This window comes from Chanos chanos, chromosome 2 (assembly GCF_902362185.1).
Source record: "Chanos chanos chromosome 2, fChaCha1.1, whole genome shotgun sequence".
Lineage (NCBI taxonomy): Eukaryota > Metazoa > Chordata > Actinopteri > Gonorynchiformes > Chanidae > Chanos > Chanos chanos.
The window spans coordinates 9426373-9452131 of record NC_044496.1 but is presented as its reverse complement, the minus strand read 5'-3'; the positions used below and the strand labels follow the sequence as shown (position 1 = coordinate 9452131).

The 25759-nt window shown below is 40.0% G+C and overlaps 1 protein-coding gene across 1 annotated transcript; it reads right to left on the bottom strand.

Annotated features, from left to right (window-relative positions):
• Positions 1-2910: 2910 nt before the first annotated feature.
• Positions 2911-24156, bottom strand: map1aa (microtubule-associated protein 1Aa). Its single transcript, XM_030765636.1, has 7 exons — positions 24081-24156; positions 23367-23468; positions 11757-11839; positions 11061-11201; positions 3974-10961; positions 3339-3571; positions 2911-3066 (listed from the first exon to the last, which is right to left on the bottom strand). The coding sequence occupies exons 5-7, from the start codon at positions 10815-10817 to the stop codon at positions 2911-2913; spliced, it is 7233 nt and encodes a 2410-aa protein (XP_030621496.1). The 5' UTR covers positions 10818-10961; positions 11061-11201; positions 11757-11839; positions 23367-23468; positions 24081-24156.
• Positions 24157-25759: the final 1603 nt, after the last annotated feature.

Here is a 25759-nt window from a genome sequence, read left to right as displayed (position 1 = left end):
ATACTTAAGTCCGTGTCAACATCAAGCGCTTCTGTCCTTTCAGTTTCGTCACGATTGGAGGGAGGGTCCCCAGTCATCTTTGTACATAAACAGCTCTTTGTAAACTTCTAAAGCAAGCAATTAGACATATTTCTCACACCACCACTGGTCATTTTAAGCTGAGGTAAAGGGTTGCCCATGCTAAACAGCAAATTTGCAATATTAGAAGATAAAGCCACAACATCTGAATTAAAATTGCTTTTACTCTGGCCTTCTCACCAGATGATAAACGCTTTCACTGCCGTTCAAATTACACCTTGTTCCACAAAAACCAAATTTGAACAGATAAAGCTTGGATATGTCCACTGAAAGTTACTTAATGGGTATGATTTCTAACGTTTTCAGTCTATCCAAACACTACATGAGAATGTGAAATGGAACAATGTGAATCAGAAAGACTGGAAATCAGTCTGAGAAAAAAGCAAACAGAGCCTATTAAGGAAAAACGAATCAGCCACCTCTCTATGCTCTGTTCTTGACTATGGCTTTAGTATGAAAAGAAGCAGTTAAAAGCACAGTAGGACCCACAAGCACATTCACCACTCTCTCTCTCTCTCTGCATTAGTGGTGTGACTGTCATGCAGCTATAGCTTTCAGCATAAACAGCATCTCATCAGTGTCTTTTTTTTTTTTCTGGAACTGTAAATGAGAATTCAGTGAGCCATCATATTAGGCAGCACACATCAAGCTGAGTAAAAAAGAGCAAATCAGTACCATTCAGACATGTCACAGACTTTGAAATTAAAGAAAAAAAAACATCATATCGTGAAACATTATGATCTGTTCAGCATTACAATTATCTACTCATATTTATGTTTTGATAAAGGTATTACTCTATAAATTCAATGACTAGTAAAACATTTTCCAAAAAAAAAAAAAATGCAGCAAAGAAAATACTGCAGCAGTAAGTCGCCCTTTTAAATAAGAACAAAATATCTAGCAGCGCAGGAAACACTAGCACTAGTCTCAAAAAGCAACAGCTGTGCTCTGCACTGGAGTCAATATTTCAGACTCTCTTCTCCTGTTACTGAACTCAGCATGTCTCTCTGTGTCTTTCTGTATGCTGAGTTTCCCTGTCAGTTTGCTTATGGTGAAATGCAGAACTTTAGTTGATGTGGGAGTTGAGTGTTTTGTGTTATTCATCTGTGCTTATCAGTTTCTCTGTATGCCAGCGTTGGTAAATTAAAAGGTGCAAGTAGCGTATTTAAATCTCCAGCAAACAAATAACTTATATCTTATGTAACTTATTATTTATGATCTCATTCATATCATTCTCACTTTCTATCCCACTCACCTCAGTCAGTGATTCACTGTAATCTGGAGATTACATTTGATTGAGAACTGGTCATCTCTAATATTCCCCTCTCATTTTCTATGTCATCTCCAAATGAAAAATTTCATACATGATATAGATCACGTATGTGTTACTTAAATAAGGGATGTCAACGACCTTAAAGTGCAGATTAATTTAAGAGAAGCATTCTGCAACTGGAAAAATAGGTTGCTTAAATTAATAAAATAACTGTTTTAATATGTTGCTTGTTTTTTGTAGGTGTTAAAAATAATAACCCTAATATCTACCTTAGAGTACACATAATACAGCACTAAACAACAAGAGAAGAGATCCACCTCTTCATCTTCAATATGTCATCTCCTACTACCACTCCAATCTCACCTATAATGAAAAACTCTTATGCTCACTCTAATCTCTACTAGAATAAAGAACGTCTATGACCAATATACTCAAATCCAACATTACAGGAAAATGTCTGTTTAACATGTTTCTTTAAATTACAACTAGTATACTATCAGGTGGATATTACTAGAGAGCATTCAGAGTCAGAATGCTATTTGTAAATCCAGTTGCTTTGCTGGAAGGCAATATACAAGATACAACAACTAGAATAAGCTTTCAAACATAAGGAAATGACCATAGTAGTACAGTCTTCCAGACAGTTAATAGTTTGATTGCCAATACTGGTCACCATTGAGCCAATGTACACAATGCAAATTCAAGGCATAATGTTGTGCCCTCCCCCAAGTATGCCAAATATGCATGGTATCCTACAAAATGTTTCAGAACAGTGATTTACAGAGTGCTTGACCAAACAGGTTTTACTACTGATGACGGCTTCAGGCACAGAATATATCAACTTAATCAACGCTAAGTGTCACACTCCCCGTTTTTGTCAAAGAGAAAAAAAAAGTACAAAAAGAACTAGAAAAATCATCAGTCGCTAATAATCTGACTAAAGGCTGACTGTACAGAGGATAATGATTTTAGAAAACGGAGACCAGAGCCTCTGGTCCACAGCCGCACTGAGGCGACAGTGCTGAAAACGGAGTATAATGAAGAAGAAAATTATTCAAATGCAGTATTTTGGCAGTTGGTTGTAATTCAGGAAAGAAAATAAAAACTCAAAAAAACTTGTGCTTCATCCCATCAAAAACAAAAACATCAGATTTTTGAGGCATTTTAGCTTAATATTTTTCATTTTATCTTTTAAATGACTACTGTAAAGGTGTAGGTATCCCATATCAAGATTAATTTGGCCACAAAGATTCATCTTGAGGTTTGTAGAGATTACAGTTGCTGTTTCTTATTTAAAATGATGATCATTTATGTCTATTACCTTGGAAGTTCAGAAAATAAAGGCACAACTTCCTTGAGCTACTCTATTATGCTAACAAATATTGATTAGAAAAAAATTAATAGCTGGATATGTTTGTTTGTTTTTTACCGGGGAGGTCAGTAAAAGCCTGGTGAGATCAGTTCAGATAAATGTTTAAAATGTATACCAATTTAATCAAAAACATAGCTGTAAAGGACCGTTTGAAAGTTTGAGATGGAAACTGGAGCTTGTGTCAGACTCAGAACTCAATTTTGCATGCTGGGAAAGACTCATCCTGCATTACGACAGTGCTGCTGCTAGCCAGAACCATGATGTTGAGCTCCTGTTGCTTCTCATGAGTCTGCTGATACCAGTCTCGCATTACCTCAGTGTCATGGGTAGGAATCAGAGTCACCTGAAAAACAGTGAAGGCAAAGCACAAAAGGAGATACTATGTATATACTTTCATTACAAAGAAACATTTTGAGAAGTATAGATAGAAAATAAACGGTAACATCTCTTTAAATGAATAAAAGAGATTTTGATAAAGGCCATAAATTACAGATTAAATCCCTGCATATAATACACTAAGCATGCATGGAGTCTTTGCTAGAACTGACAATCTCTGCCAGTCTCTGAGCTGGGAACACGAAAAATGTTATAGGTAACAGTTTTGCTGTCAGATACCTGCAGATTGGATCCCCACTGGGCTTTGCCCTCAAGCAATGCATCCAGAACTCCACGGCTTGGCTCGCCACTGCCGCTGTCATTTCCACTCACCACGTAATATGCAGATCGTACTCGTTTAAAGAATTCCTGATCTACGTTTTTGGCACTACAGTGGTTAGGGATGTAGGCCAGGTCCACATAGATTGGGGGGCCAGGAGGCAGTACAGAACTGGATTTTGTGGAGCTTGAACCTGTTGGATATAGTTAGTTAGTTATGCATAATGCACCACAAAACTCAATCCACATAGAAATACGTGACAGTCACTATTCCTCAGCCATTTGCTTTCAATCAGGTGAGGCTCAATCTACTTTTGATTTTTACCAGCCCTCAATCCTTTTGCAGTTCATTTGTAATTTATTATAAGTGATGCTAAAAACAGGATCTGCTTTTTCAAAGAATAAGGATTGTTATGTTGTTTTAACTCATTCTCTCATTTCCTTAAAAAAAGGACGACCTCTGAAGTCACTCACAGAATGCTAGCTCTGTTGTTTGCTGCTTTGTGGAGCTGTTGTTTAAAACTATTCGTTGGTTATAACTTGTGTATCACTGAATGTTGATGTGTGAGCGTTAATGCAACATCTGTACCATGTACCTGTACTGCTCTTAAGCCCATTGATGAGTCCTCTGCCGGGGTTGTAACTTGACCTGGACAAGTCATCTTCTTTGGATCCTTGCCCGTCTGACATCCTTGACCCTCGAGACATCTTTTCTACTTCTTTCTTCTTCAGAGAGGAGGAACGTGGTGAGGAGTCCTTTGAAGTTTGCTTTACAGGTGTTGGAGATCTCTTGCGCCTGCGAGCTGGGGAGGCAGACTTTGGCTTCCCTCCCGATTTACGCAAGCCTTTTGTTTTTGGGTCTTTCTTGAGTTGTTTCTCTGTCTGACTCTGGTTTGTGAGCAGGGCCTCTGGATCCACCATACAAACATCAGGATGAGGAGAACGAGGGGAAGGATCCATCATTGGTGAGGGTAACGGGTCACGGGTCCTCTCTGATGATCTCCGTGAGGTAGAGTGATGTTTGCTTCCTCCACAGGCTGTCGATGATTTATCCACCGGTAAATAATCTGCATCTTCATCAGAATCTATGTTTCCTTCTGGCGTAATTGAAGGACACTCTTCTGTTCCTGGTGGCACATCAGAATCTGACTGTGAAGGGAGTGATTCACTAACGGAAGTTGGAGGTGTTTCCTCTCCAGCTAGCCCAATCCCAGTAGACATTGGTCCAGAGAGGTGATGGGATTCACTATCTTCCTTGTGTTGACTGTGAGAGTGCTGATGAGGTTGTTTGTGGAACCTCCTCTTGCCAGACATCTGTTGTTGATCACTATCGTCATCACTAACATCTTCCTCCTCATCACTAGATAGGTGTTGAATACCAGGATTGATAAATGATGGAGACATATCTCCTTTTCGCTGTTTGTATTCACTTGAGGAGTAACCCGGAGACGTAGAGGAAGAATATGGGGTTGCTCCCATACACACATCAGGAGGATGGTCAGAATCATCATCATGTCTACTTGATTCCTCCCTGTAATAGGATGACTGAGATGCAAGATCTGTGGATGTCAGAGAAAGAGGGCGAGCGGGATGTTCAGGTTCCATCTCTTCCTCTTCCTCATACTCATCCTCATGTCTATAATGTGGTGGAGAGGACCCTGGGTACATCCCTCTCTGATGCTGTACTTCCCATTCAAATGGACTTCTCAGTTTTCTGACCTCAGTATCCTCTCTTCTCAACTCTGTTTTGGGCATACTTGGTGTCATCTTGCTAGTTCCACTGACAGCACTGGTTGCACTCATACTGATATCTGAAGGCCCATTTGATGCATCCTCCTTGGATGGCTGTGGGACCGAGGATGTATATGAACTAAGAACATCTGGAAGAGCTGTCTTAGTAGAGGTGGCATCCAGTGCATGCTTCTCAGACAAAGACAAGGTTTCTGTTTGGGTTGTGAATGGAGAACTTTGGTACTGCTGTTTATACTGCTCAGTCATGTAGTCCTCCTCTTCACTACTCTCTGTATCTACAAAATGTTGTTTCTCCTTGGGGACAGCTGAAGGTTTTAAAGATGCACTTGCACCAAACAGATCCTTTGCCATGGAGTCTTTTTCTGTAGAGCCAGTGAACTGAGAATATGGCCCACTTGCCCCAAATTCTGCTGGCAATCTTGAATCACTGGTCCATTTCTCATCTGGCTTGTAAAAACATGCACTGAGGGAACTCTTGTCAACTTTGTCAAAGATGCTTGAAGAACCAGAAATTTCTTTTTTATCATCAGAAGAGGTAACCATCTGAGGGGGGAAGGGTTTGATTTCCTCAAAAGGCGAAAGAGGTGAAAATCTTGCGAGGCTGGAGGTAGACTCTGCTGTTGTTGTGGCGGGTGTCAGCTTCTCTGAGACCTCTAAATACTCATCTTTTACCGGACCACTGGAGCTAGAGAGGGGGGAGTCCATCACAAGAGAATGCTCATCTTTGAAAGCTGAATATTCAAAACCAGCACTGGCAGGGGTTTCCAGTTCATCTCCAAACTGTCGACTGGTAGAGAGACTGGCAGAAGCTGAAGATGAGTGGCTATAGGATGACGATGAGGAATATGCAGTGGCAGACGTGGTGTAGTGGAATCCAGAAGAGGCAGAATCTCCTCCTTTTTTACCTGTAATATCTAGTGTATTCTGTTTTTCAAACTCAAGACCCTTCTCATCATGGTAATACTGGTCTTCATTTGACTTCATAGACAATGGTAAGTATGACTGATCTTTCCTGTCTTTCCCTGAAAACTGACTCGATAAGAGAGAATCTTCATCTTCATCATATGACTGCTGACGTCCAGAATATCCTGTTACGTGGCCCTCAGAAAGCAAGGAGGAGACTGCACCTTTACTCTGTCGAGACAAGTCTGCAGAATCTTTCTCATCCATGGTGAATTCAGAGGCAGCTGAAGCAGTTGATTGCCCACGACTATCAATACCAAGGTTGTGGTCACGTGAGAGACTATCCCTCTTTTCATCTTTGAACCCAAGAGACCCAGTGCTGGCAAAACCACTAAATGGACTTCTGGATTCTTTTTCAGATCTGTCTTTCTTATCTTTCTCCAAATCGCTGTCACAGGCAAATCTGCCATACATGGCATCATCGTCTTCTTCATCCTCCTCATCTGTTCCTGTAGACAACACCCTTGTATCTCTCCCTGGACCTGACACTTTTTCACTGCTCACTGACTGACCAACCAGAGACAGTCCACTGACCACATCTTTGGAAGTACTGAGGTCATCCTTGAGATGATGGGTTGATACCACAGCACTGACTTGGTTGTCAGTCTTATCACATTTAACAGCAAAAGGGTCCTTCTCTTTTGGAAAAAGTAAAGATTCCTGTGCTGTTCCTTTTTCCATTTTACTATCTTTTTCTGTGGGCTTGACCTCTGAAATGTCAGTAAAACATGAAAAACCACTGGAGGCTTTTTCAGTGGTTTCACTCCATGCAAGGCCTTTCATTGAATCCTCCTTTTCAGAAATTTTCTGGCTTGCCATTGAAATATCTTTCTTCTCTGCTTCTCTTAAATCTGTATGATCTGATTTATCCATGCTATCCTGATGCAGAGTGGGTGAATATGAACTGGAATCCACTGAACTTGACTTGCTGTCATATACATCAGAATATGTGAAACTCTTCCCTACATAGGGAGTATCTTGCCTTCCCTCTCTCTCATAATCCCCTTTAAGGCCCGTGGCTCGACTTTCACGTTCTGGGAAAGCGTACAGGTTGAAATGAACATTTTTCTCCCCCTCTTTGTAAGTTGCCGTAGAATCATCTTTGTCTGATAATGAAATATCTTTTTTGGCTTGAGGCCCTGCTAAGCTAGAGTATGTACCATCTTCTTTTTCATCCTCATCCTCATCAGAGCTGAGAAATTGAGACTTGTGTTCTTTGTCTTTGCCCAGAGTTTTTTCTGTCTTTTCCATGCTGTCTTTCTGTCTTTCCTCTTTCAGGGATTTCGCTCCACAAGTATATTCTTCATCAAGGAATGTGCTTTCCCTCTCTTCAGCATATTTTGTTTTACCACAGGTCTTAACATTCTTCTTTGGGTAATAATCCTCTTCATCATCATCCTCATCATCATCTTCATCAGACTCATCAAATGTCGCCTTCCTGTTAGAAAAGCCTTTTCTAAAAGGCTCAGCTTCATCGTCTTGTATTTTCACAAAGGTCGTCTTCTTTTTAGCATCTGAAGAAATGACTGATTCGTGCAGAGGATACTTCTGAGTGTCAAAAGCATCCTTGTCCTTCTTTTCCTCTTTCTCTGAATCTATGAGCTTTTGTGACTTTTCCTCAGTAGGTGAGTAGCCACTGCTGGTCGGCCCTGACTGAGTTGGAGAGGCCATCCTAACAGTGCTGTCATCTGGACTAACACATCTCTCCTCACCCTCTGAGGTAACACTTGATTCCATTGTACTGGAAAAACAAGGTGAGGAGGAGAGTGGTTTTCCAATATCTCCAGTTTTTGAACCATCTTTAGAAACGGACAACAATTTCTCTTCCTCTGTTTGTGATTGGGCAGACATTAAAGGAGAGGCAAGGGGTGATATTGTTGTAGATTTATCAAAAATTCTTTCTTTCTCTTGAAGCATTGCAGCAGATGCATAACCCTCATGAAGTTTTCCAAGTGATATGTCAACATTTGGAGTCTGATCTTCATCCTCATCATCCTCATCATCTTCTTCGTGTACTTGCATGATCTTTCCACTGGTTTCCATTTCTGGCACAACAGGCTGGTACTCCTCAGATGGAGGTGACTTGAAGCATTTGTCCTCCTCTAGTGAGGAAGTTGGAGAAATTGTTCCAGCAGAATGCAAGTACTCCCTTCCCTGGGTAGCTTCAGTGCGTATGGATGATGGTATGCTATTGACAGTGTCTAGCAGCAAAGAGCTTCTCCCTGTTTCTTCAGTTGGAGGTGCTGTCACAGATGCAATGGACTGATCTTCGGCAACAGAGGTTGCAAAAGAAGACAATTTATCATATTCTGTGATGGAGGTGGCAGAGGATATATGCTCTTCCTCTGCCAATGGGGCTGCAATGATATTGGTTGAGTAAGATGACAATGCTGGTTCCTGCCCTCCAATAAATCCTTTGGCTGATAAATCAGATGCAACAGATGCAATTGGAGCTTTCATTTCTCGTACGCCATGAACTGTGTCAAAGCAGCCTGGTTCATCTGGAACAGAAATATCATAAGATCCCACATCATAGCGGAGATGTGGAAGCCTGTCCTCAGTTTCCTCATGGATCTCTTCATCAGAGATGGTCTGTTCAGTCTCTGAATAACCAGGGATTGTCTCGTCTTGTATGAAAGAAATCTGCTCTGCAGCAGTGGCAGCCTTGGAAAACTTAAGTTCACTTTGTTTGGAGTCCCAATCCTTTCCAGGTTTCTCTTTTTTGGACTCCTCTCTTTTATACTTGAACTCATCCTCATGAACGACATCCTCTGCATCCTCCAGCTCTGCTTTCTCAATGACATCCTCTTCTTCTTCTTCTTCACTGTTTGTCTTTTTTGGTTTCACTGCTCCCTGCATTTTCTTAAAGTCATCTGCCTTTCCCGTGATATCAGACGTTTTAGCGTGTTTGTTACCCATTTTGCCATCATAATCTTCCTCAAATTTCTCTCCAGTTTTTGTTGGAGATTTCTTTTCTCCATAGACTTCTTTGATTTTATGTGGGAAATCAGCTTCAACATCTGTTGTGGTTATCCCTTCATCTGAAGATTTATTCAAGGGTTCCTTAGAGTCTAACAAAGCTGAGGATTGATTGGGCACCACTTTGTCATCTCCATGTAAGGTCTTGGAAGATTCCTCCAGTTTCAGAGCTTCAAAATCCTTCGTAAGGTCCTCAGGGGAAGAGACCAATGACCTGTAATCTTCTTGCTTGGCTGCAGCTTGTTTGGCGGCAGGCTTATTTTGTTTTTCCTTTGCTGCTTTAGTTTTTTCTGTCTTAGGTTTGCTTTGTGCTTTTGCCTTGTGCAAGGTCTTTCTAACTTCAGGTGTAAAGGGCTTTAGGTCAGGTTTAGTGATCTTTCTTAACTCTGGCTCTCCTGTGTTTTTTGTTTTGTCATCTTTCATTTTTGGTTCTTTTTTCTCATCTTTTTTAGCAGTATCATCTTTTTTCATTTCTCGCTTCTCCCTCTTTATGTCTTTCTTTTCTTTGTCTTTCTTTTCGTCCATCTTGGGCGTACTGTCCTTAATGTGTTTCTTAGGTGATTTATCTTTCAAAAGTTTCTTTTTTTCTTGTTTTCCAGTGTCTGCTGTGTCTGTGCTGGCTTTTGCAGGTTTTGCAGGCTTAACACTTTCCTTCGTTTTCTTATCATCTTTTTTCTCAATTTTATTCTCTTTGATGGAGTCACTCTTAGACTCAATCTCTTCATTTGCCTCTTTCTTGCTTGCTTTTGAAACAGAATGAACTTTAGGTGATGATTTGAGACTTTCTTTGCTGTCCGTTCTCGGCCTCGTTTTAGTTTGCTTGATCACTGAAGGAGGAACCCCACTCAAAATTTCCTTTTGAGTGGCAACTGGATATCGCAGGAAGTCAAGGTGCCGGAGCTTTTCCAGCCCCTCAAAGATTTTGTTCTGCGGTGCATTTCCAGGGAACAATACCCTGACGATCTTTTCTGTTGGACTGGCTGGAATCCACACTACAAGAGCTGTTACTGATGTAAGATATGGAACAGATATTTCACCCTCTTTTCCGTTGGGTAAAACAATGCCTGTCTTTGCTTTGCTGTTACCCGCCCACTTCTGCATAAAAAACTGCATTTCTTTACTTTCCTTTACAGGATTTAGAACATACATGTCTAATTTTCCAACGCCTAGCTTGTGGAAGAGGGTGACAGGTTCTATTGTGTTACTGACACCTCTGAAAAGTGGTTCAGGTTTGATGCCTAGCTTGTTAAGATACTGCAGAGTGAGAGAGGCCTCTTCAATGCTTCTTTTCACTTTCAGGGTTGATTCTGGTGTCCTTAACTTCTCAGGAACATTAAAGAACACAACGCCAAGCTCAGGTGAGATTAGATTTTTCATCCAGTCAGCACAGGCATTTGAATCATGAGATTTCTCTTCTTCTTGCTCTGCAATTTTCCTCTGAAACAGTCCATTTATTCCAGGAAGATTGTCTGCTCCAATGTGTGTGAGAAGAACAGAATCTATTCTATCTAAGTGTCTCACAAGCTTCCAGAAACACGATTTTCGGTCTGAACCTCCATCAATTAAGATGTTAAAACCATTAACTGCAAACAAGGCAGAGTCTCCTCTACCTCCAGGGAAGATGTAACAGCATGGTTTGGACAACTTAAGGAAACCGCCTGAAGTTGGTGGCTCCAAGAGGTCAAAAGGAGAGGGTACATCAACTGTTTCAGAGATGTACTCTGTAAATTCTGTCATTCCTTCCATTTCTGGTAGAACAGGATCTGGGTTCAGTCTGTAATCCAGCAACTCCTGACTGAGCTGTTGGGAGCTCCAGCCCCCCTCTCCTGGACAGCACACAGTTAACCTGGCTCGCTGATCTGGGGTTGACTTGCTCAAGTGATTCTTAATCTGCAGAGAAGAAATCATATGAACAAAGTTTGTTATATTTTCCTTATAGTTTGGCTTAATTTACTGAAATGGTTCCTGATGCACAATATGTTTCCTTACTTCAGAATCTGTGAGGATATTTGATAAACTTTCCCAACTGAAAATTCCGTGCTGCAGAATTATGTCTCCCCCACATTCAGAGCTCTGACCACTGAGCACCAGCAACTTGTGCCTCGCAGAGTCCAAAAGTAGAGAGCGAATCTAGATTAGAGTAGAAAGAGAGAAAGAAAGAAAGAAAGAGAGAAAGAAAGAAATGTGTGTTTATTGCTTGCACAGAACAGTGAAAACAGCTTACACAACAGTGTTTGCAATGCGATTACGATTGTAATCACAAGGTTATCGATGTTTTATCACAATTTGTAACATTTTTGCAACATATTATGAAATTACTAATGAAAGAGAAAAGAAAAGGTACAACCCTCAAAGCACTGACTGTCACGTAAAGCAAAATTTCCCAATCCTTGGAGGCCAATAGCCTTGCACATGCTAGATCTCTCCCCAGTGTAATACACCTGATTAACTCTGCCAGCCTTTGATTAACTGAAGCTGTTTTGATGGAGCAGGCAGAAACCTTAAATGCAGGAACAGGACTGAGGAGCCCTGATTTAATGTACTAACAAAATATTCTCAGTGTCCGCATTTAGTCGGTTTTGTGTTGAATTTGCACACTTCATCATACATTTTCAAAAACAAAATCACGTGCAAAATACATATCTGGGGCTAAATGATCAAAGACAAGAAAGTAATGATTGTTACCTCTCGGTCAGTCGTTTGTTCAGATGGGCTGACTAAGACAACTGTCTCAAGGGCATCGCTTTTATACTGCAGGAGTCTTTGCCCTGCAGAGCAAGAATAATTAAAGGAATTAATGTTGGAAAAACAACATGTTCAAGTTCAAAATTCCAACACACCTCATAAACATATAAGGAATCAGTTAGCAGCTCATTACAGTCTGCATTTTGCCCACTTGATCCCTTAAAAATCATTGCTTTAAAAGATAAATGTTAAACCCAAACAGATGACAAGTGTGTCCAATAAGTATTTATGACTCAGTCAGACTGACATGAACATTGCAATGCATGCATCCGTGAAGACAACATGCAAGCATAGAATATCACCAGGCCCGTATACGGAATAAAGTCTTCTAATCACAGGCACATTTCAAAAGCTGTTTGGTTTTATTCAGTACAATAAACCGATGACAATTTAGACCTAAAAATGCTGGAATGTTCTACAATTCTCCCTGGGTTTCCGTATTTTCTTCCAGCTGCCTCTGTCTGAGAACACGTTAATCCTATGAAAGCCGTCTCCTCTACTTGACAAGCAAAACAATATACCAAAGCTCCTACGAGCCAATCTATTTGCTGTTGCTATGGGGACGGTTAACTGGCTACTGCCGCCAGTTGCGTTACACTGACCCAGTCCTGCTGCTGCGACGCATTGCAGCATTTCTGAGAGAGTGAGAGAAATCCCGCCCCTCTGTAAATGAACACATGAAGCATCTCACTGAATCATATACATGCACTTCAGTAACCAGGAAAGATCAGAAATGTTGTATTGAACATGCAATTGTCACTGGCTTTGTTTAACTGATAGCATTACGGCTGCTTTACATGGGTGTGGGTAATTTTCACTGCAGTGTGGGAGGAGCGTGGGCACGGGGAGTTAAATAACAGATGATTTGGCAGAGCTGATATTTCTCTGCAGATTTAGGACATACATATTTAAGATAAGGGCAATAATACCGAAACATAAGGTTTCCTGAGCAGGTAGCGTAATTATTTAGCGTCTACATAAACAAATCACAGCGCTGCACTTCAAATTGCTTGCATTTCTAATAAAAAAAAAAGATCATCTTGGAGACCAAAGGAGCCATTAAACAAATGTCAAGCAGTTTTGACCCAGCTATTTTTGGACAATAAATAATAAAACTAATGTGTTTGTGCAATGTCAGTAAACAAAACCATGTCATGAATGCCTTCAGTATATTTACTGAAAAAAATGGGTGATCTGCTATGGCTTCCATTGAGTACAAATATGAGGTTGGCACTAAATTGCATCATATCTGTCTTGAATTTTCTATAAAAAAGAAGGAAATGAGCAAGGACAAAAACAGGACTGTGTTCTATAAAAACAAAAATAAACGACAAATCAGTCTATGTGCTCAGAGAACTGCTGTTTTCACTTTTTTAGACAACTCTTCTTTTACTCAGTAGGATCTGGAGTAATGTTATTTTCATCTGAAATGAGCAGTGACTGAGTGTGTGACACTGAACTGAAAGATCATTGGGGACCTTGTCATCATGACTTACAGATGCTCTTCCTGAGGATGGAAAGAAAACAAAATCAGTGTCCTGTGCAGACAGAGACAGCACAATCCCTCATGACTGAGATCCTTCAGACAAGCAGGGTCCCATGCCACCAAGAGTCACCCTCACACTGACTGGAGAGAACTTACTATCACAATTACCAATTGTCAAGTGCAACATGGTCATGAGGTGCCTTAGTATAAACGATCTATTTTAAATTCAGGAACCAAAAATAAGAGGAATTTTCCATAACTCCTTGGAAGCACACTGAAGAATCAAAATAAAAAAAAAAAATCTCATTCCACTGGTGAGGCTGAGCCATTGCCCTATCCAGATCATCCATTAATACAGTTCATTTAACACCTTCCCTTCAGACACACCTGCCTGGAGCTCTGAGTTAACCCAGGTCTCTTGCCATTTAAACTTCTGCTTCACTGCAAGATCCCTCTAAGTCTGTTAAAGAGAGAAAAAATGATTCACCAGAGTACTGAATTCACTCATTCAAACCGCCCCGATGGCATGATGACCACAGTACTGCTGAAGCTGGTATTATCTTATCTGAAGACACTGTGTCTATTAGATGGCTTAGGCGCAGAATATTTTCAGTATAAGTGTATATAATAATCAACATGTAATCACTCAGATTAATCTAATGAAAACAGCAATGCAACTGTACAATGGTATCTGTCTTTCATGTATCGCAAAGTCTGATCAGAATTCAGCATGCATTTGCTTGGTTAACAACCATGGAAAATGATTACAGTCCATTTAAAGATGTCATCTCTATAGTTTTACAGACTCTACCATCAAAACAAAGTACACTTTGATGTTTCTGTACCACATTTCATGGGCACATTCCAATGGATATTTGGACATTTTTGCAATAAAGAAATCTGGTAAACACGGAAAAAGACTAAACATAGAATAAGACTAAATGTCATTGTGGATTATATTTAATAGAGATCAAATCAGAAATTTTATATCCAAATATTAGTCTCCATCTTCACAGTATAATGATATGAATAACAATGCCTTCGGTTTTAAATCTGTACTAATTTAAATAATCTGACAGGCCTGTGACATTACAGGATTCAGGGAGGGGTGTATGTCTGAAATCACTTTATTCTTGTCTGTTTTACGTGAAATCCTCGGAAGATATAAAAACACTTTCTACTTACACAATACTGAAAAACACTTTCTAGATATATGGTATTTAATGCATCTTTTCTTCAACACATAAAACAACTGAATTGGGAGAAAACAGATGTAGTATTAATATCTACCTAATATGATTACCTTGCTGAATTATAATGTATTACTTTGACTTGTTACAAAACAATAGGAACAAATATGGATTTTCTTTCATTTATAATGATAGAAATGATTATTATGGGGAAGGGACCACGGACCATATTTAACTTTCAGCGGATTCGTAAGCATTAATTGCTTGCGAATTAATTAACATGAATTAGCATGAATTAACCACCAGAGAAACTGCTAAGGCAGGAACGTCTGCTTACTGAAACTGCAGGGGAAATGTATCACACAACAATGTTATAAACTGAAAATCATGCTCGCATCACATCCTGAAAGCTACAGCGGCCTTGATATTGTGAGGCAGTTCAGTGAGATTGGGACTGAAACGTAGGGCCTGTGCTGAGGTACCATGGACAGAGGTCCAGCGTGTATTGATTTCAGGGTAAATTACTAAACAGCTATTAATAGATTTACAATGTATGAGGAATAATTTTTATTCTTTAAATGTACAACATAACCTTAAATGTACAACATAACCTCTACACAGTAGAGCATATATACTGTCTGCTCATGACAACTTTGCTCTGGTGATATGAATGCTTTCTTTCCATATGGTCCCTGCTTTCTGGCAGAGTTTATTTCTCCTCCGGCCAGAGGGAGAAAGAGAGAGAGAGAGAGAGAGAGAAGAGAAGAGAGAGGGGCAGAGATAGTGCCCCAGTTCTACATGGTAATCTGAGGTAGCTGATTTAGCTAGCAGTAGAAGCTTGTGCATTTAATCCTGTTAAGACCTCTTAATCGCATCCGTAGCAATGAAATTCTGGCCATTGCCTTGGCCATGCAACCTCAACCACTGTAACAAATTTACATCAATCAACTGCCACTTAACAGGTCTAGTGCAATTTTGTGAAATAGTAAATGTCTTACTAAAAAAAAGAAAAAGCTATTATTTCACACAGTGGAAAGAATGTGGAAAAATAAATAAAGGAAATCACATTCTTCAGAAAGTCTTACCGATGCCTTTCAAGGGTCGCACTACTTTTGATTACATTAACGGAACCATTTTTATTTAATCAGTGAAGAATATAAGGTTAGGTTTGGCCTGTATGTATATTTAAGTGAAAGTAAATACCAGAAAATGGAGGTGAGGAGAGAGAATGGTTGGAACATTTAGAGGTACGCTACAGGCCAGCACAGCCTCCAGACTAGATATCATTCATCAGTTTACAATTAATAAGCAAATCGAGAGAAACTGCTCGTTGAAAAACAAGACGAAAATAAGAATAAGAAAAATAACTTGATTAGGAATTAAGGTTCAGTGTATATTAGTGCATGATTTGGAGCAGTCCTTCTCCACTTATAAACGGCCTGCTGAGCGAGACAGGTTCCAATTCAGGCCTGTTTGGCTGATGAAATGAGTGAAGATCATTACAACAAAACAAGAAAAATGAACACAGTGGAGTTATCCTAAAATGGAGCTGTGATGAGGTCGGAGCAACACTGCTGTGCTCCACCTTTTCCCCTTTACCCGATCCAGCTGAGCTCAGCAAAGCACACTGCCTCCAGCTAGTGTGATTAACACACAACAGCACAGGCAGTTTCATCTGTAACACCGTGAGGTGACTTATCCATCACCATCACCGTGCGAACGTGATAAAGAATGTCCTGCGAAAGGCACGATATTTCCTGGTTTTTAACATGAAACACCGATTGCACACATTTAAAAAAGCAAAAGTTTTAACTACCCTAAAGTAAGTAGGCCTTACCACCATTTTGCTTCATCATTTGTTTAACAACAGATGTTCGCAGTATTAAATGTATCTCCTCGAAACTATATTGTGTTCTAATGACAACTTAGTAAAAAAAAATATCACAAAATGACCACATATCAGAAAAAACGGACAAGGCTCTGTTTGGGGCCTATGGGATTTAAGGACACGGCGCTTGCTCATAGGATAGGAACGAAACCGTGGCAAATATAGAGATTTTGTGGTTTCTGTGTTCGTAGAGAAATTAGGTCACAAGCAGTGTGCACTGTAACTTTTACTCATCTGTAATCTGACGTGAAGCTCACAAACTTCAGTTTAACGATGTCTTCACAGTGACCGTGAACAGGCTGACGACCATGATACTCAAATGAAAAAACAGAATCTCATACATCAATCGACAGCGCAAGTGCTGATCTGCAGAATCCACTTAACTAGTATAACATACATATCATAACAACCCGGTGCAGTTAGGGATATTCAGATTCAGTTAATGGCGTCTCTCTCTTATAGGACGACCATGTCGACTCGAGCATTATACTCTTGAAACAAGCTCGTAACACAGATATGACACAGTTTGCACATGAATCATGAAGGTGAAACGTGAAGCGGTGAGACAACAGCTGTCTTACTACCCAAGGACGATCAGAAGGCGCAGAGCCTGTCATCAGTGCTAATGAATTCCTGTCAGTCGCGAAGACGATGGGCAATCGGCACTCTCATGAAAATACCGACCATAAGAATTGAATGACATTCCTATTGTTATAATATTTCATAAATATATAAGCGATCAGACCTACCGTTAGTGATTTGAGATGCTCAGGGTACCGCGTGCCTCGCAGAGCAACTACACAAGGGTGCGCGTCGGCAAGAGATGAGGTAGGTGGGGCCTGTGTGTGTGTGTGTGTGTGTGTGTGTGTATGTGTGTGTGTGTGTGAGTGTGAGAGAGAGAGAGAGAGAGAGAGAGAGAGAGACTGAATGAGGATGAGTTTGGGGTGAAGAGTAGGGCGAATGCCTGTATCCAAATTGCTCTGATAGAGGCAGCCATAGTTTCTCATAGATTAAACAGACTTGTTACTTTTAGTATGACATGTGACGAGGTAGTGGTTACAAGTTAGAAATAGTTTACTTGTGCATTTGCTATATAATACAGCTAGCAATGCATTGTGTAGTTTAAATAGGCTGACTACTTAATTAGCGACGCAATTAGCTCCTACTTTGTGCGTCTCCGATAAAATTTATCTCTCGAGTTCTGCAGTTCTTTGTGCATTTGTGTGAATCTTTTCACCACAATCAGTTATGTCAAAGAGTCTGTCATGGGTCGGGGCGTCAGTGCTACTTTGAGCCTTTTGAATACAAGGACTCACACAGAAACTCGCTGAAAGCAGTAGACCATGAGTCAGTAAGATACACCTGCATTTCTATGCTTCTCAGTCTTCAGATATTAATTTCCTGCTGCCATTTTTCACTTTCTCACTGTGTAACTGATAGGCCTCACTTTTTGTGTTATCATTGTGTACATAAATGCAAGACTTTCTTTGCATCTAACGCATTAATATCTATCTGTAAAAGCTCCTCCACTTCCGACTGTCTAAAGGTGTAGTAGCACTGCGACTCTTGGGCTGTATTGAGTGATGTGATCTTTAGAGGGTGTGTGTTGAAGGAGGGGGGGGGGGGGGGGTTGCTGCTAGACAGGGCTTGGCTGGATTGTAATGCACCACAATCACAGCTGAGACCAGCTCAGCAGCTGCAGGATAGGACTGGGAGTACCCCAGTATGAACTGGTGGTAACTGTAACCCAGCAATAATATCCCAGTCCACATCATCTCTCAGCACATACAAAGGTTGCATGGTCCCATGGGCCAGTCACACTTACTGCAGCGTGTTAATGAATATTTTGATAGACAAAATGTCTTAACAACCTGTTTTGCACCCAGTGGTAATACACATACACAGATCAGTAATGCATTTTACAACTGGAAACACAAACTTGTCCAGAAATGACAATAACCAAAATAGAAGTAATTTATGAGTGATCATTCTCAAAATATTTGCAATTATTAGATTAGAACTAAGACTAGTGATTATAGCTGTATAGATAGGACATTCCAGACAAATCCCAGACAACTGTTAGAAGCAGCGATGTACTTGCCACACCCATCTAGCCAGACTAGCAGCCACTCCTAGAATATTCTGCTATATCATTCTCCAAGAACAGCCTCAAACAACAGCTGCCAGACAGATATAACACTGTTTAGAGAGTCTTGTAAAGCAATAACAAAACACATGATTTATTTCTGTAGTTTGTTCATGCACAGACAATCATTTGTATTTTGCATATAAGCATGATCATAGTGAAAGCCTCTGTGTAATACTGTGTGTGGGAAAAATGACCTCTAAGTCTGTCCAACCGTCTAGAATGAGGGTGATGGATCAGATTTCACTGTGATGTGTGTGTAGAGCAGGATCAGCCCCACAATCAATGACACCAGAAGACTGAATGCCCACAGGCACACACACACTCACACACACACACACACACAGCAGAATTATAAAGGACTTGGATCAATAACATACACTACATTATTTATCAACTTGAAAAAAAAAATCTACAAGACCCTCATTCCATCCTGTTATATGCAACAAAGAACAGGTCCGTGCATAGCAAGCCAAGCCACAGTTATGCCACTGACACATACAGGAGTTATATATATGTTGATGTGAATTATGATATGAGGTAAATCAAAGCTTTGCCACACTGGTACAAGAAAAGAAATGACTGCACCTTTGGTCGGTAACCAACTCATTCCAGCGTATAAGTTCATTTCTGATTATAGTTTATACAAAAGTATAAAATATTCATATTTAGGAATCTATATTTAGAATTTTTGTCAAAAGTACACTATTGATGACATGACTGATAGTTGATTCAGCATGTGTGAGCTGACTACTTTAAACTGTTTTGCCTACAGCAGGCAATGTGTGGATAAGGACAGATAACCTTATTGATAACAATCTCTGCCTTTGTCATGCACAGAATAGTGAGGTTGGAGAGCGTATCAGAGAGAGAGAGAGAGAGAGAGAGAGAGAAAGAGAAAAGGGGCTGGGGATGCACTGTTTCTCTGACTGGCCTTTTTGTAGATGCTATCACTCATCTTTCTATCTGTTTGTTTTCCTTATGGTGACCAAAATGTAAGCTCAGTTCATTATAGCAGAGAATGGATGTGAGAGTCAGTAATGGGCAGCATGATGCTGAAAAGAGCTAAATTAATTAAACAATGGCACTGACAGCTGAGCCCCCCCTTCCCCCGCCCTCCCACACACACATAAACGCACGCATACGCATGCACACACACACACACACACACACACACACACTCCTGGAATGTAAAGGGATCTTTAATGAATGTCCAACTGCCCATCCATCAGTGTTGGCTGTAAAACTGTGGTCTGAGACAGCCAGAACAGGATCAGTGTGAGGAATGATCTGACCAGACTGAGCGATCAGACACAGGTTCAGGCATACAAATTATACACGTCAATATTTCCTCTGGACTTCATCTCGCCAATCAAAGGGAGTGTCAGCTCCGTGTGTTTTTAAATGGTTTGTGCATGACATCACATTGACAGGGCAACGGAACTGGTACTGTTTTGAGGTTTTGATGTTTGGCAATGTAAACATTTTGGAGTTTGGTTTTTGCTCTTTTGTTGTCAGAGCACTGTTCCCAGCCTCACACAGAGACACCGCCATTGCACTTTCCTCTTTTCTCATTATACTTCTCATGTGATCTCTCCTCTCACACCCCTGTCGTGTAGGGGGGAAGGCTGGACACAGGGATCTGGCTTGTCTGCCAAAAGGATGTGAGCTTACTTCTGCAACATATGTCACTTCCTAGGGGTCGTTTTCAGCTGCTCTCCAGTCAGCACTCAGATCAAAAAAGGAGGCACTTTAAAAAATGGGAACCCAGAAAGACTGTCTGATTCTGCCTCAGCTTTTCTTTTAATATTTGTGTCACAGATACAAAATGCCTGTTAAATTGTGTTTGTAAAAATGTCTAAGATACATGTAATACCAGAAGAAGAATTTGAATTTTTCCTCCAGCTTTGAGTAGTCGACATTCTGTTCTTGTAACATGCAGGTGAATTTTGAGATACAATAAAATGATTTGGTTTGGTTTTTGGTTTGGGCTTTTTGGTCGCCATAGTGACTCTGCATTCCACAAACCCTGATTAGTATTCAGAGGGCATAAAGCAGGAGTGGCCTGATCTCACTTAGAAACCAAGAATGCTTACAATAGAGAGAGAGAGAGAGAGAGAGAGAGAGAGAGAGAGAGAGAGAAAGGTAATTTAACCTGGCAGCTCCACTCTCCTCATTACATGAAGGCTGTCTACTCAAAGTCAAACTCCTTTGTGGGCTCTGTTCACTCTAACTGTGACAACAACCTGCCAACCTGTAATGTACATCTCTATTAGTGCTAATATTCCCTGTGGCTGTGAAGCATGTATTATCATGTGTTGTTGATGTCAGTGTTACTTCCCATCAGTATTCTCTTGCTTTCTTTGTCCTTGTTACTGTTCTGTAATCATTGTGACCCGAAGTAATTTTACAGTATCTACCTTTCATTTTACTGCAACACTGCACAATACCCTACCACACACAATCAATTCTCAAACAACAGAGATCAGCATTCTGTAAGAGGGCATTAGAGAAGGGTGTGTGTGTGTGTGTGTGTGTAAGTATATGTGTGTTAGGCAGTAAACAAAGACTACAGCGGTAAAGCATTCTCCCAAGAGCAGAACCAATGAAGACCTTCACTACTGAAACACAGCATAAGGGTGTCCATCACTGGTTTTTCTGGGGTAATGAGTCACATGTCTGCTATTTTCTTTCCCCTCATACATGTTTTTTTCCTCCCACTTCTTCCTTCATTATCATAAACACAACTTGTTCCAAAGAAGCATATTTTCACAGTGGATCCACTTATTCCTCAAAAGTAATTCACATCAAAAATTCAAGGAAACGTGAAGATAACTTCTTGAAAGTTTGATTGACAGTTGTTGTTTTTTTAATAGGGCTTGGGTGTGTCTTGATTCTGCTGTGTCAGGCTGTGGTTATTAAAAAGAGCAAGGCTGTGCACAGCTTGGCCACAATACAGTATCATTTTACTGCCTGAGTCAGGCACTGACCAACCCACTGAAAATTCACAGCCAAACACTCTACTGCTGAGTATCAGTCAGGGAAGAGCCATGCACTCACTAACAGTTCTACTTTTGTCTGTTCAGTCAATAGCCATCATTCTAATTCTGTTATATGCCACATTTCACACACGATTATACATCATTTCTATTTAGCGACACTCTTCTCTAAGCTGTACACATGATCCGTTATATATCTGTTTGGAAAAATAGTCATTTTCTTATAGCAATAATACCCACAAAGTACACGTGCTGAAGTTTGAGCATGGCGAAAGAGAAAAATGTTAAATGTTATCATGACCTAATTTTCTTGTTATTTCAGTAGACACCACTGAGCCTTTTCAGCCCCGTTTTCACTATGGGGTGTGTTTGTGTGTGTGTGTGCGTGCGCGCACGCGCACATGCAACTGCTGTGTCTCTGAACTTCTGTTGGTCAGTCATTCCGTTTGATTGTGGCCTTTAGAAGAGATGATGGAAGGATCAGTGGAATGATAATCATAGAGATCTTTCCAGTGACATATACGATTCGAAGCACCTCTGCGCTTTCACAGGCTCCAAACCATCACAGATTAGAGCTGGTGTACTCAGTCTGTAAACTGAGAACCATTTTGTAAATTTAGAGTTTGTACTCATGCTGTGAAAGCTGTAACTGTTTACAAAAAATGATACTACTGGAAAAATGATGCTGGTGTCATATCTCCACGCCTGCCAAATTCACGTGTGAAGAGCTCTTACCCTTACTCTAATATTTTTAAACTGACTCTACAAGTAATACCCTATATATGTTTGCCATCAACACTAACACTGTCCTTTCATAACTTTCACAGGGCACATACTGTATTTCACTACAGCTTATTTTCAAAGGAATGGGATGCAATTTAAAGGTTTACAGCTGTATCTATTTATTTATTTATTTATTTTGGTGAACATCTATATCCTTTGTGTCAGAGCCAAAACGTAAACTTTGCTTTGAATAACTAATAATATGCATCCCTATACTTAACCTGACAGAGTGAAAGAATCCCATCGGCAGGTTCTAGTACCAACACCCTCCACTAAAGCAGTAACAAAAAAAGAGAGAGAGTGAGAAGCGAGAAGGGAGAAGATTGAGGATTGAGGAAGGAACTGTCATTATCAGTGAGGCAGGAATAATTTGTGAAGAAACTGGCAGGTTATTCACCAGAGAGGTGCAGAAACAGAGCAGGAATAAAACACTTCTGCATGCACAGGTTTAGACATAATTTTACAATAATTGCAACCGTGAAAAACACCCTTGTAAAGCAGAACTGTGTCTGCATGTGCATGTGTGTGTGCCTGTGTGAATGTGCGTGTGTGCGTGTGTGTGTGTGTGTGTGTGTGTGTGTGTGAGCACAAGCACGTGCATGTGTGAGGGAGTGGTACTATGCTACTTTGCAGTGGCTATAAATCCAACTTTACAGCACTGTCTACAGGCTTCATCACTATTCACAGTATTAGTGCAGAGCCATGTGGAAGGTCTGTTTAAGTTATATGACTGATGGCTGTCAGTAAATATCCGCCAACTTCACGCGGCAAGCTGCAGAACATTCAACCTGTCTGTCCACCAAATCAATAGTGCTAAAATGTTTACTTTACAGATAAAACTATAATCTCTCCACTCATGTTTCTCCCATCATAAACCATGCAGTGACAGTTATTTGCTTGCAGAGTAGAACTATGGAAAGAATACATCATGCGGCATTTGTCTTGGTACATAATACAAACAACACTTCATGCTCTACTCTCTCACTCAGACAATACTTTCTACTTTTTTTTTATTTATTTCATCTCCTTTATTGCTGATGGCCCAAGATTTGACTGACCTTTTACTTCTGAGGAGAACGTGGCAGAGTGTTTGGTCTGAAAAACCCGCAGCTCTTGATTCAATTCACACACAGAAAGATCAATGTCCCATGAGCGAAGTCCTGTTGGGGGAACGACAAAAACTTCTTTATAAATGATATGTACATTAAACAACTTGTTTTGGTAGTAGTATTCATGTTTAGCATGTCGTTGCCGTGGTTAATGAGATTCATAATATTGAGGCTGCTGAAAAATGTATGAATGTGTGATATTATTATTATTATCATTATTATTATTATTACTATTATTATTATTGTTGTTGTCGTCAATCGTTTAGTTCTTAAAAATGAAGCACATAAATTTTCTTGAAGAGTTCGCTGTACCACCACAGCGTTCTGGAAGCTTCGGCAAATAGTCTGCAACGTTTGGTAAAGTTTTTGAGAAACCTGAGTTGTGTGTGTTTTATGTTATTTATTTGTAACAGAGCATGGATTTAAAATGTATTCGAAACCTGTCTTGTTTGTATGAGCCAATTTTATTTTTGGCGAATGGACAAAAGAGAATATGGTTGATTTTTTATTTTATTTTTTATTTATTTATTTACGCTAATCGCTTAGATACGGGGTTTTTACAACTGTTAACGAATGTATACAAAGTTGTGCGAGGACGAAGTTTCAGAGTTTACAAGCAGGATCGCGGTGATGTCTCTAAACTTCACAAGCTAACCCACTCACCGTGTTTAATGCGTTCTTTCACAGAATCAAGCTGAAGACCGGTTGCAATTTCTCCTATTACAATTAGTATGTAATGTCTCGACTGATTAAAAAGAGGTCCGGCGCATAGCTGCTGTCCGAGGTGCTGAATAGGTTCCTGTCGCTCCGTGGTCTTCGGATGCGTCGTCATCTTCTTCTCGCTCATCTCAAGAGAGACGATGTCTTCCATCGGTATTTCCATGGCAACAGCAGCGGGCACCAACGCATAGGCCTCTCCCATTTCCATGACAACTGCATCCACTCAGTCACTGCGCGAAGCAAGTCAGAGAGGAGGAGCGACAGGAGTGGCTCGTGAAAAAGGTTCTCTGATTGGTCCTCGGTGCGTATGGCTATTTGATGTCACTATCAGAACATGCCAGAGATGATTATGTGGTCCCACAGTGATATAAAAAAGAGATTGCCTGTGTCTAAAATGTGTTAAATAACTGTAATTGTCAACAGATTTCCAAAAAAATCATACTTCCCCTTTTTAATAGCCTATTTTATGCTATACAAATACCTTCCTCTCCCTGTTTTGGGTTTTTTTGGGGTTTTTTTTTAGTATAACATGTTCAGCATGTTGTGATGTATTTCTGTTTGAGTATGTAGACTACTTGTTCCACAGCAAAGACTGTGAGACTGAGCTGAGGCATTTGGGTCCAGTCACACACATTAGATGGATGCAGGAAGTACCAGGAGAGTGTCAGCACCAGATCCTCAATGCACTGCTTTGTGTCTTTGTGTTTTGTACCAGTATAAACTGTCAACAGAGATCTGTCTTTGTCCCCAAACTGTTTTGCATTTTAACAGAAGTCAGTCCATTTCCCTGATGTCTTGTGCATCACTGCCTCATAAATAGACGGATTCTGAGTGATGGATTATGACCTAGTTTCATATTCTGAGTATTGTGTCTGTTGCTTTAGAAGTTATATTTAGAACAATTATGCAAAAATAGTCTAGAAAACATGCAAAAATGTTGTGTCAAAACCTACTAAACATCATTTCTCAGAAATCAATCTTTTCAATCTTTCGTTTTCACACAGCATTGACCTTGTTATTACAGTTTTCTTTCTGGTGCTAATTCTTTTATTTTCACTGAGAGTTTCCATTTATACTTCAGATAACAAAACATAACTATGCTATGTACAGAAAATGTTACTGATTAAAATATATATCATAAAACATACAAATTATAAAAAGAACAGTTTTGTTCATGTAATTGCATTAACAAGTAAGTGCAAGTGCAAAAACATAAAATAACTGTAGAAAAATAGAAGGAGGGAACACTGATAGAGCATGTCATTGTTATGTATATTTTTGCCATGCTGAGATGAATCGCCTTACATATTGCAGAATGCATCAGAAGACAACATTTCATTTGATGTTTCATTTAAACGTCAACATTTAAGTTCAACACACCAGAAGACATTTAGCTAGGGAAACTGTGTTGAATGTTATCAGAAGTTGTGTTAAATTTGTAAATCTCATTTATTGATCTGATCTAGGACTATGCTGTTCATAAAAAAATGTATGAACCAAGTTAAGCTAATTTTGGATGAGCACTCTTTTTCTGAGATACTCGATACCTTACAGTCATGATTTCAAAGGAGTCTGGAGGATGTGACCTTAAATGAAGAGTTGGCAGCATCATGGCAGCAAGA

Coding starts and splice junctions, on each gene's coding strand:
- map1aa (XM_030765636.1), bottom strand. CDS start 10,817: ATGGAAGGAATGACAGAATTTACAGAGTACATCTCTGAAACAGTTGAT. Junction 3,572..3,973: donor TGGGCTTAAGAGCAGTACAG/GTACATGGTACA, acceptor TATATCCAACAG/GTTCAAGCTCCACAAAATCC. Junction 3,067..3,338: donor AGTGGGGATCCAATCTGCAG/GTATCTGACAGC, acceptor ACTGTTTTTCAG/GTGACTCTGATTCCTACCCA.